Source organism: Dermacentor andersoni, chromosome 1 (genome assembly GCF_023375885.2).
Source record: "Dermacentor andersoni chromosome 1, qqDerAnde1_hic_scaffold, whole genome shotgun sequence".
NCBI classification, from domain to species: domain Eukaryota; kingdom Metazoa; phylum Arthropoda; class Arachnida; order Ixodida; family Ixodidae; genus Dermacentor; species Dermacentor andersoni.
The window spans coordinates 187,127,465-187,145,633 of NC_092814.1; the positions used below are offsets into that span (position 1 = coordinate 187,127,465).

General features: G+C 45.5%; 1 protein-coding gene across 4 annotated transcripts in view; it reads right to left on the minus strand.

The window, feature by feature from the left end:
* Positions 1-18,169, minus strand: part of LOC126547088 (uncharacterized) — a 176,259-nt gene that overhangs the window by 26,325 nt on the left and 131,765 nt on the right. For all 4 annotated transcript variants that reach the window (XM_050194947.3, XM_055062881.2, XM_055062882.2 and 1 more), the window contains exons 19-20: positions 8,591-8,892; positions 4,530-4,736 (exon numbers count right to left, since the gene is read on the minus strand). In XM_050194947.3, the coding sequence (XP_050050904.2) occupies positions 4,530-4,736; positions 8,591-8,892 (509 nt within the window). The remainder of the gene's footprint in view (positions 1-4,529; positions 4,737-8,590; positions 8,893-18,169) is intronic.

The following is an 18,169-nucleotide window of genomic DNA, read 5'->3' on the forward strand; positions in this document are numbered from 1 at the left end:
GAGCTTTTATTGTAGTGCGCAGCAGTCAGGAATGCCCACCGCGCCACCGCTATCTTTGAGTGTGTTGCGGGAAAGCTCACCGCCCATCATCAGAGTGCATGTTGTCTCGGGTGGCGGAATTCAATATATCCATTTCACGTCCGACCCCGTTCGAAATAAAAAATCAAAAATGCATGCGATTTTCCAGGTGATATAGAAAGTGTTCAATATACGCAATAATTCTATATATCCATGTTCGATATACCAAGGTTTGACTGTACTTACTCTTGACGACAAGCGCTCATGTTCATAGTCATGTGTACTCATACCAATGGGTACCCGCATTCCAGTTCACACTCACGTCTATTCACATTGATATGTATGGGTAGTACTCACTCACGTCACATACGCTCACACTCACCAACACCAACTCCCATTCATACTCACATCCACTTGTACCAACCGGCACTCATTCACGTTAAAGGGCCCCTCACCAGGCCCCAGAGCAAATTTTGGTTACAGTCGCCGACCGATTTTCCGGACTCCAAAAATTCGGACATGCCCGATTATTCGGTCAGCTTCGCGGCACCGCCATTCTCCCCATAGACCATAATGTATAACAACTGCCGAAAGTTCGGACGCCCTACAACCCCTCGTCTGATTTTTCGGACACTTCTTGAGCCAACTCGTTCGAGGGCATCATGCACCAATTCTGACCGCGGCGCATAGTTCGACTTGCTGAACGCCATTTTTGTTTTGAACGGAGCCTCCTTGCTGCCCCACGAAGTGGCGCTACTGGAAATCCCCGCTCATCATCATCGTTTCTGCCTGGTTCGATAGAGTGGTCGTACAGTAGTTCCGGTTTCAGCTTAGTAAGCCATGTCAAGACAATCCAGCAGCTGATTTCTTTCTTTCGCGCACGACGCTGCGAGTAGCACGTTTTTCGTTTGTGCGACTGGTGTCGGCACGGTGGTGTTTGCGTTGTGTGCTGTGTCGAGGTTTCGGTGATCCAACGTGGCGTACGGAAACATCGCGTCAAGTGTCTAATGGCGCCGACAGTGCCCGCGCAGACTGCGCTGGGGAATGCCGGCAAGCGGGTGCCGGGAGGCCTAAGATTTGTCGCCTTCCGATGTGCTCCCTACTGACGCGGAAAATATTCTGCCGAGACCTGCGCAGTGGTTGCATTGTGATTCCGGACACCGTCTCATTTGACAGTTTCACAAGTGCTGACACTGCTGTACTGACATGCGCAGAACTCGACGACGGCGAGATCGTTCGTCAGGTTTCTGCTGCTCCGCCGGACGATGACCCCGAGTCGGAAGATGACGCACCATGTGCTACGCTGCCGTCGCATGCGGAGCGTGCACAAGCAGTGACTGTGCTTTCAGCCGCCTATAGTGACCGTACGACCCTCTCCGAGATTCAGGCTTATCTGATTGCGCGTAAACGGGACAGCGTGCAACGGCGCACTCACGATTTCTTCAAGCCTACTGCCGAGCCCGAATAAGTGCGTGGAAATAAAGGATTTCATTTTTTTTTCTTAATCTGCTTTTTCGGACACCTGTTTATTCGGACATTTCCGCAGTCCCCGTGAGGTCCGAATAAACGGTCGGCGACTGTATACGCTGCAAGTTGTTACGTGTCCTCTAGGGAGCGTTCTGCCGCAAAAAATTTTCAAGCAGGTCGATTAATAGCCGAGATCGAAATATTTCAGTGCCACGAACCCAGGATTTCAGCAGGCGCGCCCCACTGCATAGCGAGACTCCCTCTCCACTTGCCATGCCTAGCCTTCGCAAGCGAAATTCCTTCCCTGCGTTCTCCCATGCCGGACCTCAGGGATCGCGTGACACATACGTCACGAGCCCTGCCTTCACTTTCTTTTTTTCTTTCTTCCGGCGATGCGATTTTCCTCTGGTGGCATTGTGCGTGAGCTGCTATTTTTTCGTGCTGTGCACAAGCACACATGACTAGCGGTATAATTCAGTGCTACACAAATACTGAGGCAGAACAAGCGGATTGCACAGCATGATAACGCGCTGGAACACGGTAGAAAATGGCATAGTTTTGGTGCCTTCGCATGTGACCACACGACCGTGGGAACAAGCAGTTGAAGCGGAAGTACATCTCTCTTGCTTCGGTGCGAAGTAAAGCAAAATACACGCATACATTCCGTTTGTGTGTTTTATTATTTCTCTAAACTTCAATTCGTGCATTCAAGCAACATATCACACAAATAAAAGTTGGTGCCTTGAATAATTCTCGAAGTCATGAGTCACCACGAGCGACGTCACACTGCGGACTCGAGTACGTAGGCATAGGGACGCGATGAGAAGGAAAAATGGCATTCGGTTTGAAATTTTAGATCTTTCTGCGGCACGTAGCGATGTAATACTTTGCAGACACGATCATTATCACGCAATGTATACTCTGCACTTGTCAGCTCAAAGTGGCCAGATCTGGTGAGCGGCCCTTTAACACACAGGTGCTCACTCAGGTTCATACGTCCATGCCTGCTCACCGGCACTCACTCACATCCACTCACATGTACTCAGTCGTCTACCTTACAGTCACTGCACTTACTCACGCTCCTACTTGCATTCACTCATACTCTTCGTTGTTCACTCACACTCATGTCTTTGAAATGAGTGCGAGTGAGTTGAGTGAGTAAACTCCCGAGTGCGTAGGCCGACTTACGGCAGATTGCACTTTCAATGCTTGCATCAGTCACACGTGACGTACATTCAGTCCAGATGTTTTTTCTCTCCCCCTTTTGTGTGCTAATGAAATCTAATAACTTTGATTAGCAGCGAAACTTCATGTTGAGAAAGCCGCAAAATAAGCCTCAAAATCATCAGCCTAAACAAGTTCTGATCCTTTCTTTGTATAAACAACCGGAATCAGCCTTGAGTCATTCATGCACCTCAACATGCAAGCACACTTGGGTCATTGGGAATATTATGAAAGGGCAAAATGGAAGGGCAACTTGTGGTGGGAGGGTCATGCTGCCTCCTGGATTTCTGGACTGCTAGGCAGGTCCACAGCAATGTTTCCTTATGGTGCTTAGGGAAGCGCTGAGCTGCTTGCCCCACAACAAAGTTTAGGGGAGCTGCTGTCAGAAGGTGTGATTGTGGAAACTACTACAGTCAAACCCGGCTATATCGAACTCGCAAAAAAACGCCTATCAGTTCGATAGAGAGCATAATTCGATATAAGCCTGCTAAATAATTTGATGTCATAAATGTACATACCATTTATAAAATCACTTTATTGAAGAAACTAGCTTAATTTCGCATAAATTAGTCCTGCATTTTCTTCTGCTTGGGCAATTTCGCTGCCTGCGACGCACGCACTTCCCCACGTTGTTAAGGAGTCGGAGCAGCTGAGGCCGCAACCTACCGCATTCGCGCAGAAGCATCGGACTAATGCGAGTGAACCAATCACTTCGGAGGATGTGGGCAAAGGACCGTAGTTGTGCCTACTTTCATTTGTGCTCGGTACGATGTCGGCGATGTAGTCTTCGTTTCCGGGCTCTCCCGTGGTCGCGACAACATCATCTGCACTCACAAACTCGCCCACCGTTGATTCGAATGTCCCGGAAATGTTGACAGCTCGCTCCAAACTTCGGCAATACCGGCAACGGCTTCGTCGCATTCATTAAAAATTTACAGTCATAACCGAGCACGCGGAAACCGGAACGTATGAAGAACCCCTCGTACACGGCCGTGCGTACGCGTCGGGCGCTATGGGCACCGGGTTGCGAATCTGGCCGCTTCAGCCCTAATCGTGCCGAGAGTGCTCCTCGGAATCTTGCACGCTGCGGGGACAACCAACTTCTCATCGCGTTCGACGCAATTTGTGATTTTGAGCTTCACGACGAAAGGCGAATTCTGCCGCTTCATCACGGCAACAGTGCGGGAAAAGGCCCACAAGGCGCACACGCGATAAACCTGAAAAGCAGCCAGACAACTCGCACTTTCGCCATCTTGCACGAAGACAGCACAAGAGCCTCTGATTGGCTGTCTGAGCAAGCGCTGAGGCGGGCCAGGATCATTTTTTGCTGGGGAGTGTCGATAGATAGCGATCTAAAGAAAGGAAGGACGCTTGATTCTGCAAACCGTGATGAAGCTCGGCGAAGCGTCGTCAGGGGAGAGGGAATGGGAAGTGAAAGATGATAAAGAGGGAGGATGTGGCCTCCACCCGCCACTATGCGCGACAGGGGGAGACTCGACGGCTCGCCCGAACAGCCCGAGGCAGCGCGGTCACGGTAGGGAGAGTGGAGCCGCGCCGCCGGGTTTCCCCGCTACCGCGAGGGAAAGCCAACTTCTGGGGGCACTTTTCCGCCGCTTGACGTTCGATATATCGGGAGTCACTGCAATATTTGTTCGATGTAAGCGTAATTTTTGCTATATGTACTCATTGTAACTATACCGTGACCAGAAATTGTTCGATATATAGAATAATTCGATGTAAACGGGTTCGATATAGTCAGGTTCGACTGTACCAGAAACTTGTCTCTTTCAAGCACCCTCAAATGAGTAGGAGATAGTCACCTTAGGAGGCCTGCCCCTTCGCAGCATTCTCTTGAGGCGCTTTGTACCCCTCCGTGTAGATGGTCCACTGGAGTTGCTGTTCTCAAATGCTTCCAACACTGGTGGCCTAGGAGCTTCTTCAGGAACAGGGCTCTTGACTGCTCTGACAGTGGGCGGTGGGGCATCCTCTGGAGCCAGCACAGGTGGTGCAGATTCCTCTTTGGAAACCTGCAAAAGGACCAATGAAGGATTACTGATGGGAAAACGGGAACTCGACTTCCTCAATAGTCAGATGTGTAGGGTGTTGTATCTCCTATGCTTCTAAAGCCCAAGAATATCTCGTGGAACTTTAGAGGGACCTTACACCACATGGCTTTACAACATTTGTTTCCCTGCTTGCCATCTGCTATCCCTCATTGCCACAAGTACATCCAATCAGGCCCGGTGCTGTGCATGCAACACCCAAGATGTGCAAGTTACTCATTTGCAACAAAGTTTTAGGTCGCCATGGTTGCTTAGTGGCTACGGTATCGGGCTGCTAAGCACGAGGTGGCGGGATCAAATCCTGGACATGGCGACCACATTTTGATGGGGGCGAAATGCGAAAACACCCGTGTGCTTAGCTTTCGGTGCACGCTAAAGAATTCCAGGTGGTCCAAAATTCCGGAGTCCCCCTCTAAGGCATGCCTCATAATCAGATTGTGGTTTGGCAAGTAAAACCCTATAATTTCATTTCTTAAAACAAAGTTTGGTGAACACGAATGTTACAGTGTCTCTTTCAGTTTACTTAGGATTTCTATGATGTTACGTGAAAAGAATGACCAGAAAAAACAATGAAAAAAAAAAAAAAGAAATTGCAGCCATTCCACTTTGTGAATGTGGGCTACCAGCGGAAATGTAAAAAAGACAAAGCGCGCCACTGAGTGTAGAAGTTTACTTGTTTTGGGCTTTTCCCTTCCACACATCTAGAATACTCTGCGAACATGCACAATTGCTACTAATAGCAGCTCAACCTGTCAAGGCGTCCATATTGGAATGCGCCAAGTATTATCTCAAGACACTAGCTTTCCTGCAAGGGATTCATAAGGCCGTTCTATGCCGCTTGTTGATGCATGCATCCATGGGGCAATGGTTTCAATGTAGGGCTTCTGTGCTAGAGGCACCATGCTCAAATCTGGCCAGCAGATGATTTTAACCCTTTCGCTGTCACGGACGTACCGGTACGTCATCGCGCTTTCCCCCCACAGTGTCACTGACGTACCGGTACGTTCTCTAAATTGCGTTCAAAATTTCGCGCCTCAGCGCAAAGCTGGCGCTCTTGGACTGGCCACGCCACCTGTTGACTCTTTCTACAAGTTTGTATTTTCACCCCGACTTGTGTAGTACATGTATTGAAGAGTACGGTGCGACTGCCACTCCCCCTTCTCTTTGCTGAGTGGCGCGGTGGCTCCGCGTTCGCTGGATCATGCGTCGCGCGCGTGTGGTTATGGGTTCAAGGGTTGTTCTGCGATCTCCGCTGGTTTGGAGGTTTTTATTTTTCTTCTGTTGGTGCGTCTGCTACGGCGCGTCAAGTTCAGGCGCACGCGTCGCCGTTGCCTCTCCGAAAAGAGTGACTCGATTGCTGCTTTCGCTCTCTCGTCGCACCCTCGCTTCCGACTTGCAGCAGTAAACGTAAAGCCCTTCGAACTTTGTTTTAGCTTTTTTCCATCTCCCTCTGTCTTCTTGATCACACAACGTCCCATTTCTCTCCGTTGCGCGGGCGACTGAAAGCGCATCCTCCCTGCGTGCGGTAACTTTCGGATGGCTGAGCGGCGCGGGACCTTCGTCTGCTCATTGGAGCGGTGGCTATTCCGATTCAGAATACGAGCCGAGCTCGGATTTGGACTCTGACAGCGTCTCATGCGAGGAAGAGATGAGCTCCGCATCGTCAGATTCGGATGTTGAACGGATGTTATAGTCAGGCTGATGATGATGATGGTTACTAACAACAGCTGCAGAACACTGAAATGTGCATATTGCATTGACTATGTTATTTGTATACCAATCATAATCAAAAATAAATTGCTATGTTCATTCCCTGTTATGCTCGTTCCCTGAAACCAAGCCGACACTGGGGGTGCGTCACGGCCAGAAAGGTCCGACAGCGAAAGGGCTAATAATGTTTGTTTATTTATTTATTACAACATACTTTGGTGAAAATAACAAATATACAAAGTTGATGAGATGTTTTAAGCCAGAAGGACGAAGTTCAAGCAAATTCATGTAGTTCCCATTATTCCCATGCTGACTGAACTGCCGCTATTGCAGCTCCTGTAGACACTAGTGCCACAGTTCCCTCTAGTTATTATTGTATGAAACAATGTATTGGGTGGTTTCTTAGCTCTCCTCTTGCTACACCAGGTGTCAGCACATGCCTTACTGGTTTGCTTTGCCTCCTCAAAGAGGGCGCAGGAGCTTTGAGGCACGGACATTGAAAAATGCATGAAAGGGTAGACATATGCAGCTCCGCTGTAAAATGACTTGATTTTAGCCAAAAACAAAATGAGTAACATCCTTACACTGCAGTGTGCCACAACATGCTCAACTGACTTCTTTAGCTTTCATTACTTAGGGCTTCTATGGCATTATATGAAAGCAATGACCAAGCTAAGCAATAAAAAATGACTTGATTTTAGCCAAAAACAAAACGTGCAACATCCTTACAAAATTGTACTGTGCCACAACATGCTAAACTCGCTTAATTCTTTTGCTTTTATTTTGTTACTTCAATATTGAATACTGCTCCTGTTAAGTCATACTTTGCCAGTGACACCACTGTACTAATAATGCTGTTTATCATGGCCACAAAAGGTAGTGAAAAAAAAAATTATGGGTTTTTACATGCCAAAACCACGATCCGATTGTGAGGCACGCTGTAGTGGGGGACTTCAGATTAATTTTGACCACCTGGGGTTCTTTAACGTGCACCTAAATCTAAGTACACAGGTATTTTTGCATTTCACCCCCATCGAAATGTGGCCGTCGTGGCCGGGATTTGATCCTGCGACCTTGAGCTTAGCTTCCTCCAATGAGGAAGTTGAAGGTAATTATTTGTTTCTTGGCTTGTATGCATAACCTTCACTGGTCATGATGAAATACTGTTACATGCTATTTGCCCAACTAAGAGTACAGCCTTAAAGCTTACGATTGTAATAACACATTTCTATTTCTTTTAAATCTTGATTGTCATGCACAAGTTTTCTTTTAATCTGGGACCCAATGTATACTTGCCAACCTGTAAACATCAAAATTCATGTCAGTCCAACAGACATGACAATGAAGGGTGGAAGGGGAATAGCACACATTTAAAAAAATGTTTATCTTGAGCACACACCTTCTGTGATACATACCCAACTTATACACACACACAAGCTTCAAACAACTGTGACTGAAAACCAATACATTGTTTTTACATCAGTGACTTCTCAGTGCCATTGCTGTTGATTTCACCTGTTTCAGGAACTTGTCTGGGCCATGACTTTGTAGAGATGCCTTTTCCCAATGCTAATGCCCATCGCGCTTTTCACTTTCGTGAGTGGTCAAGAGAAGCTCCGCCCTGAGTGGAGCATCAAACGCGGCCAATCACGAACGCGAAAAGCGCCAAAAGGCATTAGCATTGGGAAAAGGTATCACTATACGAAATCGCGGCCCTGAATACACTTATCAAAGCAAATGCTCCTCTGATGTCCTTTCACTGACTTCCAAGAGTGTGGTAGAGGATTGACGAGCGAAACCTTTCACAAACAGAATTCATTTTATGGAAAACTTGACAAAACATTCGCAATATCGTAGAGAGAGACCCAATTCCTCAAGCTTTATAAAAAAATTGGAGCAGGTATCCCAATTCAAATATTGTTTTTAGCAGTGCATTATAACTGGGACACGTAAATCTGCACCTCATAAGAGGCTTTTCAAACAAGGACCCCCTTGTTACTTTTCCTTCACACTCATGCTGCATGCATTCCTTTGAAGTTTCACTTTTGTCCCCTTTGTCTAGTAGCCAACTATCAACACCAATGAAAGCAAGCAAAAACAACACTTGCCTCCACACTGCGGGTACGCCGAGGTCGTAGCTGAGGTTGGCTCTCTACACGGCTGCTTCTTCGCCTAGTTGTAGCGCCCACCAGCTGCTGCTGAGCTGCAACCGGAGACATAGTTGCTGCCTGAGCTGCCTCCTGGGTGCCCGAATCACTGGTGCTTTTCCCCAGCTGTTCAACAACAGGAGCTGCTTCATTTTGTTCCGGAATCTCCATGCCAATGAGACGGACACCACGGCGAGACTTTTTAGGCGGCAGCACCATGCCTTTGTGTCCAGGAGTACTCCTGAGGTGGGTTGCCACTGTTTCTGCAGTACGAAGGAATGCACATGCTTTTGGCAGAACCAGCAAACTTAAAGCAACGTTAAAGTGCTCTTCAATGCTATATATAACATTATATATTAGAAACATGGTTTGCGTCATACAAAATTCTGTTCATGTTTTACACGAACAAGGGATTAAAAACTGAAGACTATTTACAATATATATTTATAAAAACAACTGCAGCGTTGGTAATTTCAGCCGACAGCTTGAGACACAGAAGCAGTTCATCTTTGTTGGGGCGCCCGCGCGCATCATCGAATAGAAACACGTAATATGCATGTAGCATTATCCCTGGTGGCAGAAGCACCATTCCGGTGCATCTAAATATTGGTGTCAACAGGAGAGTAATAAGGTTTAAGACATGTGACATGCACATCAGTGGAATGCGGGGCACATGAGGCACTGGCATTAAGTGAGGCAATTTCATATGTAACTGGAGTCGCAGCACGCAGCACTCGACATGGGCCTGTGTACCAAAACAATATTGACACAGCAATGCTAATAATATGTCCAAATTAGGCAAAGAAAAATCGGGCTTTTTTTCCTTTCAGAAGTTGAAATGCCAGTACTAAGAGAACATAATCATGACATTAGCTCTTTCATGAAGATAGTTTATTTTGGGAGCACTAGAACTGAATTTTATTAAGAAAATGGTAAACATCTGGTAAGAAAACACGTTTTTTCCCTTCTCAGTTGGACACAGTGAGGTTGGGGCCAGCAGGGATGACCACCATGCATGCACTAAGGGTCTAGCAGTCACTTTTGAGGCCAGCAAAAATGGCACCATATCCTAGAAGGCACAAGGGGAACTGCATGTCTTTGCACATCCATGTAATCTTCGTAGCATGGGGTCTTTTACTGCAGACAACACACCTCTGTAGAATGCACCTTTTCGCATGGTGCTTGCAGTCAAGTACACATATTATAGTGGTTGGTCTACATAAAGTTTTGATTTTGTTATCTGGGCCACCTTGTTGATGGAACCTAAGAGCACATTCTACTAACGCAGTTGGCATGTAGAATTTGCACCAATGCTGGGCGTAGGCATTTGTCTGAAAGACTAACATCTGAATTAAGCACAGATTCGAGAAAAGGCTGACTATGTCACTTGGACTTATATATCTTTGTTTTGATTGGCAAATGACACCCCATTGTATGACAAATGGTTCAACACTGGCAAATTTTGTAGGATGGACTCCATATAGACAGCTTCGCAGTCATGAGAGGAACATAATCTTTATCAGCCCTGTATCGGGAGGCTCACACATAGTGCGAAGGGCTTTTCCCATGCTGGCTCTTTCTTTGCACGTTCTAGTAGGCTGTATCATGAGCTTAAAAGTCAGAATCGCTGTCATCTGATTTGTCAGCAACTGCGAAACAATAGCAGTTCAATCGCCTTTCCACAAACTCCTAATACGAAACACCAAGCATTAATTACAAAATCCAGCGCTCTAAGACCCTTCAAGCATGGTCGTCACTCCAAATGACCACCACCTTCAAGAACATGGTAAACTGTAATAATGGAGCCTAGCACTACATTTCTTGCACGACATGAACTTTCCATGCATAAAATATGTTATCCTATGCATGCAACCTAGTAAGGACTGAACATGTGTTCAGGGTGTCTACCAAGTTGACATTTCCAAATTCTCTGAGTTTTCCAGGTTTTCCCTGAGCACCTTTGCAAAGTTCCCTGAATGAGCCTGAACTTTGTTTTATGTCAAGACAGGCTGACACCATGTTGCCCAATGCTGTCACTCTCTAGTAAGCATGTCGAAACAAAAAAAAAAATGACTTAATCCAGTTTGAATAGTAAGGAGTAATATATATTTTATTTAAAAAAAAAAAAACAGAAGGAAGGTGTTAGTAAAATGCACAGTGAAAAAAAAATGGTAAAACCCATTTCAAATTGAGTCAAACATCTTCAAATACGAATGAAAAGGATATGCATAGATAAGTAAATATTTTTGAATATGAGCTATTTCTATCAACTGATAGCAAGCTCATCGGTATCAGATCTGAACTTTGTCACAACTAAGATTCTCTCTCAGCAGCTGGGAAGTCAACCTCAACTGTTTTGACATACTCTCAGCCCGCACACATCTCAGTGTTGGGTTTCACTGCTTTAAAGAGGTTATTTTGGTTTGGGTAAGGGACACCTGCATTTAGGCGTCAGCCAACACTTTGTTTTTTGAGCTCAAGCTCAAGAGGCAGCGGCACGCTTGGTTTCCTGGAAATTCCTCAGTTCGTCGATCCTTTCTGTTCTCATCCTCTTTCTGCCACGCGTTCACCACATGGATCATTTGAAGCATCCTCTTGGTCAGTTGTACAGTCAATGTTCGATGTCCGCAAAAATGAATGCATGTCTTTAACTGCCCTTAAGGGCTAAAATTGCCACAGGCACGTCCGCAAAAACTCTTAAGGCTCGCCAGTACACCTATTAGGCATATCGGTGCTCGTACTGTGACAGGGGACGGGGGTGCACGCGTGTATAATTAAGGAATACATACCGTGTCCCGTGACAATTGCCCCTTCCCACGCTTATGCTTCCCACGCTGCGTAACACTGCTGTACTGAGGCTAAGCTAACTTTCGGAGATTGGCATTACGCAACGCGCTGTGCTCTGCGAGCTTCGAAGCCAATCACGAGGATTACAAAGGTGGAGCCATTGCTGACAGCGGCGAATTCTTTCAATGAAAAACACGGCACCGCACGGCAAGAAGCTTAATAGCGAACATAGAAGCAGCTAGGCCTAACATTGCCGTGGCTGCCAGCGGATCTGCGTGCGAGAGTGCCGATTCGAGGCGACGAGATAATAAAAATGGCGGCGGTGGTGGCTTTGATTAATGCCATTTCAGACCTGCAGTCAGGGCAATATACACTGACTATACGGAGTACGTGGTGGTGCCGCAAAGCCGTGCGAATTATCGGGCATGTCCGAAAAATTGGGCATATGGAAAATCGGTCGTTAAACTCTGGCAATATCTCGTGCCGATGACACAGCATCAATGACGAGTCGTTGTGATTCCTCTGTTACTGGAGCCAGCATTAACACGACTCTCGTTCCCTTTCAATAAAGCTAAGCTAATTTTTCTTGATAGAAGCACAAATTCCCCGAGTTTTCCCTGAATATTTCCAGACTATTCGAATTCCCTGAGAATTCCCGGTTTTCCCGGTTGGTAGACACCCTAGAGTTCCTTTTCCGACAACTAGGCTTGTGTGAACATTCAATATTTTCGAATATTCGGTTGAATATTATGCTATTCGACATTTGCTTTGGCTTGTAATTTCAGCATTCAAAGTTTTTGAAGCATTCGACATGAACGAATATACATATTTTTCTGTGTATAAGTTGCTCCTATGATTACAACACTCTGGAAAATAGAAGAAAATCTGCGCAGTGGTGATCCAGCCAGTTTAGGATTTCAAGCAAGTTCTGGAGCAGAAAAAATTTTATTATGGAGCAGTTTAGGTGCAGCAACACCAGCATTTTGGAGCAGTTTCAGAGCAGGAAACTGTCTTTTTGGAACACTTGGAGTAGTACAGCAGTAATCTGTAGCCATTTGTCAAAGCTTGTTATTACTGCGCAATCAGTCAAGTGCTTCTCAACAATGAAGCAAGACAAAACCAATGGCAACCAATTACGCTTTGTTACGATCTGCCTGCGGGGGTAGTGACCTTCGAACATCTCCCAGCCCGCTGCATCGAATCACTTCGTGAAGTGAACAGTGCACCTCCTTCAGACAGCCCCAAGGCACCAGCAAGGCTAGCCACGTTTGGCGGATCGAGTATTGTTAGTTGGTTCGCTGTCGTCTTCACTGGCTAATTGGAGCAAGCAAACTCCTGGAAAAGGGTGTTTTACAGCACACTCCCACGGACTCTGGTAATCGCCACGGTCATTTGACATACGCGGCGGCTAACTGCGGAGTCAGCTCTGGACTCGAGACGTGCCAGCTTGAGTCAAGCGTGACAGCGCCTGTCTAGGAGGCCCCTCTCCGCTCGGTGTGTTCGGTGAAACAAAAGTGCAGAAGTGAGTGTGTGAATCCTCGCCCTCAAAGGCAGGTCCTTCGACGACATTGAATGCTCAAATTGGACGAAGGTTGAATGGCAGGGAGGACAGAGGGGGTTTTAAGCAGCCATTTTTTAAAAAACTCATTGTTGTGCTTCGTTTTCAGTCATGCTAAACTGATGTAATGTATTGTTCTCCACCCTTCAAGTAGATATTGTAAATAAATCCCGTATTCCTCGTTCTCGATGAGAACAAGTCCCTCCTTTCAACGTTCTTAGTGTGGATGAGTCCGACAACGGCATAGGCCAGCTATGCCTTATTACATGCCAGACCCAAACTCTTACAGTATGTCTTCCCACCAACGGTATACCATGCACTCTATGTTGCAAGCATTTTTACTTCGGTAGACAAGGAACTTAATTTTGTAAACAATAAAATTTTGCAGGCTAAAGAGAACAAAGATATGTACCTAAAGCTCTAAACAGCTCTAAAGACCTGCCAGTACACTTACTAGGTGTGTCATTGCTCGTACTACAATAGGAGGTCGCGGGTGCACGTGTGTACAATACGGAACCGTACCGTGTCCGGTGACAATTGCCCCTTCCCACTTTTAGTATGCTTCACCGCGTAACTCTACTGTATTGAGGCGTAGCTGACTTTCTAGAACTGACATGCAACACATCGTACTTGGTACTTAGACGCCATTGGCGAGGATTACAAGCAGCCATTTGGCGCCATTGCTAACAGCGGCGAACTGTTCCAATCAAAAACATGGCGCCGAACACCAAGCTTGGTGGCTAACATCGAAGTAGCTAGGCCTAGCGTTGCCACGGTGGTGGCTACGGCTGCCAATGGATCTGCATGCGAGAGCACCAGTTTGAGGCGACCAAATAATCAATACGGCCACGTTGGTGGCTTCGACAGATGCAGTTTCGGACCTCGGGTCATGGCAAAAAGTCGTGAAAATCAGACGGAGAAGTTTTTTTGTGACCGAAATTTCGGACTGTGTGATACATTGACTCTATGGGGTATGTGCTGTTGCCGCGAATGCGTCCGAATTTTCGGTCATGTGCGAAAAATCAGTTGTTCACTGTATTTGAATGTTTACAAATCATTTTGTACAGTGGAGTAGTCACATAAAACTACTGAAAACATTGCATTGACGCAAAAACGCAAATTATGCACTTTTGCCCGGTTTGCACAAATGAAACTTAAGTGGGTGCACCAGGAGCAGGCAAGTCGAATTGTCGTAAAATGGCACAAATGACGCAGTTAAACCGCCACTGTAAATACGATGCCAGGATAGTTGTAAAAACAGCTTCCTTTTGCGGGTGCCCACTGGTCGTCCGCATCATATCTTCAGTTAGCTGCTCTCTTGCCCATCTCCTTTCTGTGATGCTGATGGCAGAGGACTTTGCCCTAAAAGTGGTTCCATGGTAGTGCGGGCTGCGCTGCCTCGACCACACCTTGATGCAAAATTCTCATATAACCTGTACCTTGATTTTATAGCTAAAAAAAAAAAAATTATACTTTTGTGCGCTTGCACAACCTCATAGGTTAAGTTCAGGTGTAGACGGAAAGAATCATGCCAAATTTGCACAACACAGCATAAACTGCTGGCATCGTGCAGTCAAGGTCACACTTCATAGCATCACGACGACGCATGACGGGCAAATGCGTAATGCTTCAGTGGCCCCAACCACCACAATGAGTAGGGGCCTGTAAACAAATTTTCTGTGCAGCTGGAGTTCTAAGAAATCTTGAACTTGCATTTTTGCATTAAGATATCTGAATAACGGCAACTTGAAAACACACCGATTCTAAAAATGAACCTCTCCCTTTTTGCAAGAACCAATATTTCTTATATTTGTCAACGTCTCACTCTTATGACACTATTTTATGCAAATCCCACAATTATTCAAACTATTTGCTTCGAAATTCTTCAACACTAGTTACTACGTGCCTTGACTTAGATTTGAACCAAAAAATTGATATACACAAGCCTACATACAAGACTTTCGGCTTGAGCGTTATCACATCATGGAAGTAATCACGGTCGGGAAAAAATGTTGCCACATGTAACACTGGATTCCAAAGGCAGGGCGCTACGGCTCTCAAAATAGCTTTAAAAAGAGCGCTGTTTCAAAGCCTACATGTGAGACTCGCAGTGCAAGAGGAAAAAAATACAGAAATGGTAGTCGCCCCAGGTGACCATCATGCCGAAAATAGTTAAAACAGGGAGTAAACACAGCAGAACAATGTGAAGAAGGCAGCGCTTCTCAGTTATGGGTGAAAGTTATTTTAGCAGCTAAAGCAGAGGCTACAAATCATTACAATAATGCACTACACAGCTAAATCAAATGCGAACTTTTCTTCCAAGCGCATGTCTGCTTCATGCAAAATCTGTTCATATTGCAATACAGCAGTGCTAACAATGTGTGCAAAGTAAGCAAAGAAAAGTATGCTTTCCTCTTAGGAAAGCATACCTGACTCATCAGCATCTCAGCAGACTATGCGTGCAACTGGTGGTGTCATTAGACGAAAGTCTCAGAACGTCGTGTCCAAGATTGTTCAACACACCGTGGCCACAGCTGGAGAAAAACAGAGACCAATCAGAGCATGTGCATCTAGACTGCGAGAGGGCTTGTTGCAACACCCCGCGGTGATCACAGCATCTACGCTACACAGTAGTGTGGCCCTCCGAGATTGCACAGGTGTGTCGCTGAAATCTCTGCATTCATGCCAAGGAGCCACATGTTAGGTCATGGGCACTTCTGGGGAGTGACAATGGTGCTTTTTTCTTTTCTTTCTTTCTCCCCCCCCCCCCCCCTTTTTTTTCAATTTCAGTATCAGAAACGAGTATTTTTTGCGAGCTTTTCATGATGCTTCCACTCACATTTCTAATGTCAAATATTGCATGGATGCTCCTCTATACCTACATCATCTTACTTTTTTTACGCAGTCCAAAATGACGTTGCAGTTGGCCTTAAACAAAAACATTTGCATTCCAGCTTCTTCAACATATAAACTCAACAGTGCTTCTTCCTTTATTAGATGCCTGCTATGCGAGGACATAAATGTGGTCCCAATTCTTTTCACTTTCCTTCTCTCCACTATGGTCAGCTGCAAGCAATTGCACTCATCACAATGATGAGCGATGATTGCGAACAATGTCTGACCACTTGAATGGATTAAAATGATGCTACATTCCTGCAAACTGAGTAATGTATTGTAATTTGGAGCAAAAGAGTGCCTTAGAAAAAACTTTAAGCTCCTCAAGCATGCTTAAAACAGCACTGCCTGCGAGCACCGTCATCGCAATTCTAAAATGCAGGAGCCACTGCTTACCCAAAGGACAAGCGATGCAGCACACATTTCTGGTAAAAAAATTGACTGACATACAAAATTGTTCCACATACATCATATAAAAACACATACTGGCTTTATCGCCTTTACCCAAGGTTACAGTTGCCTTTAGCCCAGGTTAGCAACACTTTGCGTCAGTGGATATGTCGAGATCACTCGGGTCTAGCTGAAGAGGCAAAGAAGCTAGTTCACATTCTTTGGCAGTAGAGATTTCCTTTGTTTATTAACAGTCATTTCATTTGTACTTAAGAGGTGCTCACATGGCACTTGACGTCCTTTCGCTGGCTTGTCAGCGCACAAGGGTGGCTTCTGTCCTGAGAGACCCACAGGTATAGTCTTAGCGGAAACATTAAAGCTCTATCTTGTTTCCTTTCTTGCTGTTTGAACAGAAACTTATCGATTTTGCTCATGTTACCTTAACCGAATAATTGTGATAAAAATAAATTGCACTTAAAGCATTAATTGTTTTGAAGATGAATAATCAGTTGCCCAACCCTAATTGTAGGCCAATTAGAATTTAAAGCTATGGGATTTTTATGCAACTATTTGCCCTGTAAACCTTCAATATGACAATGTAGCTAGACATTTCTTGGCCCTTTACCAGTCATTTTGTGAACAGAAGTGGAAGTTCCAACGCTATCACAAAGCACTAATGGTGACTACTGTGAGCAATAAGGCAAAAACATCAATAAAAATGGGCATTTATTGTAAAATGTGCATTTAATATAAAATGTAAATGTACAACATGAGGCATGCTGCAAGACCAAAATCAGTGACTTACAAGAATTCTTCAGACAATTTTGGACACATTTGATTCTTACAATGCGATAAAGCAAGGAGAGAGGGAAATGGAGCAAGTAGTCTGCACTAAAGTAGCTTGGCCGCCCCACTTCCATTCCTATGCAGAGTTGGGGAGATAGGGTGTAGACCATAATCCTTTCAGCAAGCTGACATGATGCAATGCTTCCTTAAATTTATGGCTGAATTCATGCTCAGACAGTCAAGCAAGAAGGACTGCTCTGACACAGTGAGAGTTGATCCAACATGATTGGAACATGACCATCTGTCCTCCTGATCAACTGTGGAATATGTAAAATCTGTTGCATTCATATGACAGAACAAATTGACGATTCCACCTACAGACAATTGGGATGTGGCCCAGTGGAACAAATCCCGCTGCTAAGAATTCAGTTCAGTTGAGCTAAGAAGAAGTAAGTAAAAATAAATTGTAGGGTTTTACATGCCAAAACTATAATATAGTTATGAGACACGCTGTAGTGCGGGACCATCTGGAGTTCTTTTATGTTTTGTAGCACCAAATCCATGGTAAACAAGCGTTTTTGCATTTTGCGCCCATTGAAATGCAGCCGCAGTGGTTGGGAATGCAGTCGAACTGCTCACAATGCAGTTCTGTGTCACTGACACATCTGTTCCTGAATTCGGTAAATGATATTGTAGGCCATGTGAATATGCCCATAGTAGCATGTTCTTGGGTGAATTTCAAATGTTGTCTGGCGTTACGACTTAACACCACAAAGAGCCACCACCCCTCCATTACGCGATAGACTGAACTAAGGATTAAGGGGGGGAGGGGGGATCCAATGCTACCGAACAACGACGGTGACCTGGGATTCGCAGTTAATTAGATGCTTGCCACAACACCAATGCCTGGGCGTGGTATCGCAACGGATTTGATGATTGTGATTTGCTGCTGGACAGTCTTCAGATTCCCTAGTCGACTCGCCTAGGGAAGACGACGGTATTAAAAGTGGAGACTTTTCGAGCAGGGGACGGAGGGTCCTGATGTGAACTGGGACGTTTAACTTGCTCCAGCATGGAGTGGGCTTCCGAAAGTGGAGCCTTGTAACTAAGCCAATAAATCCTTT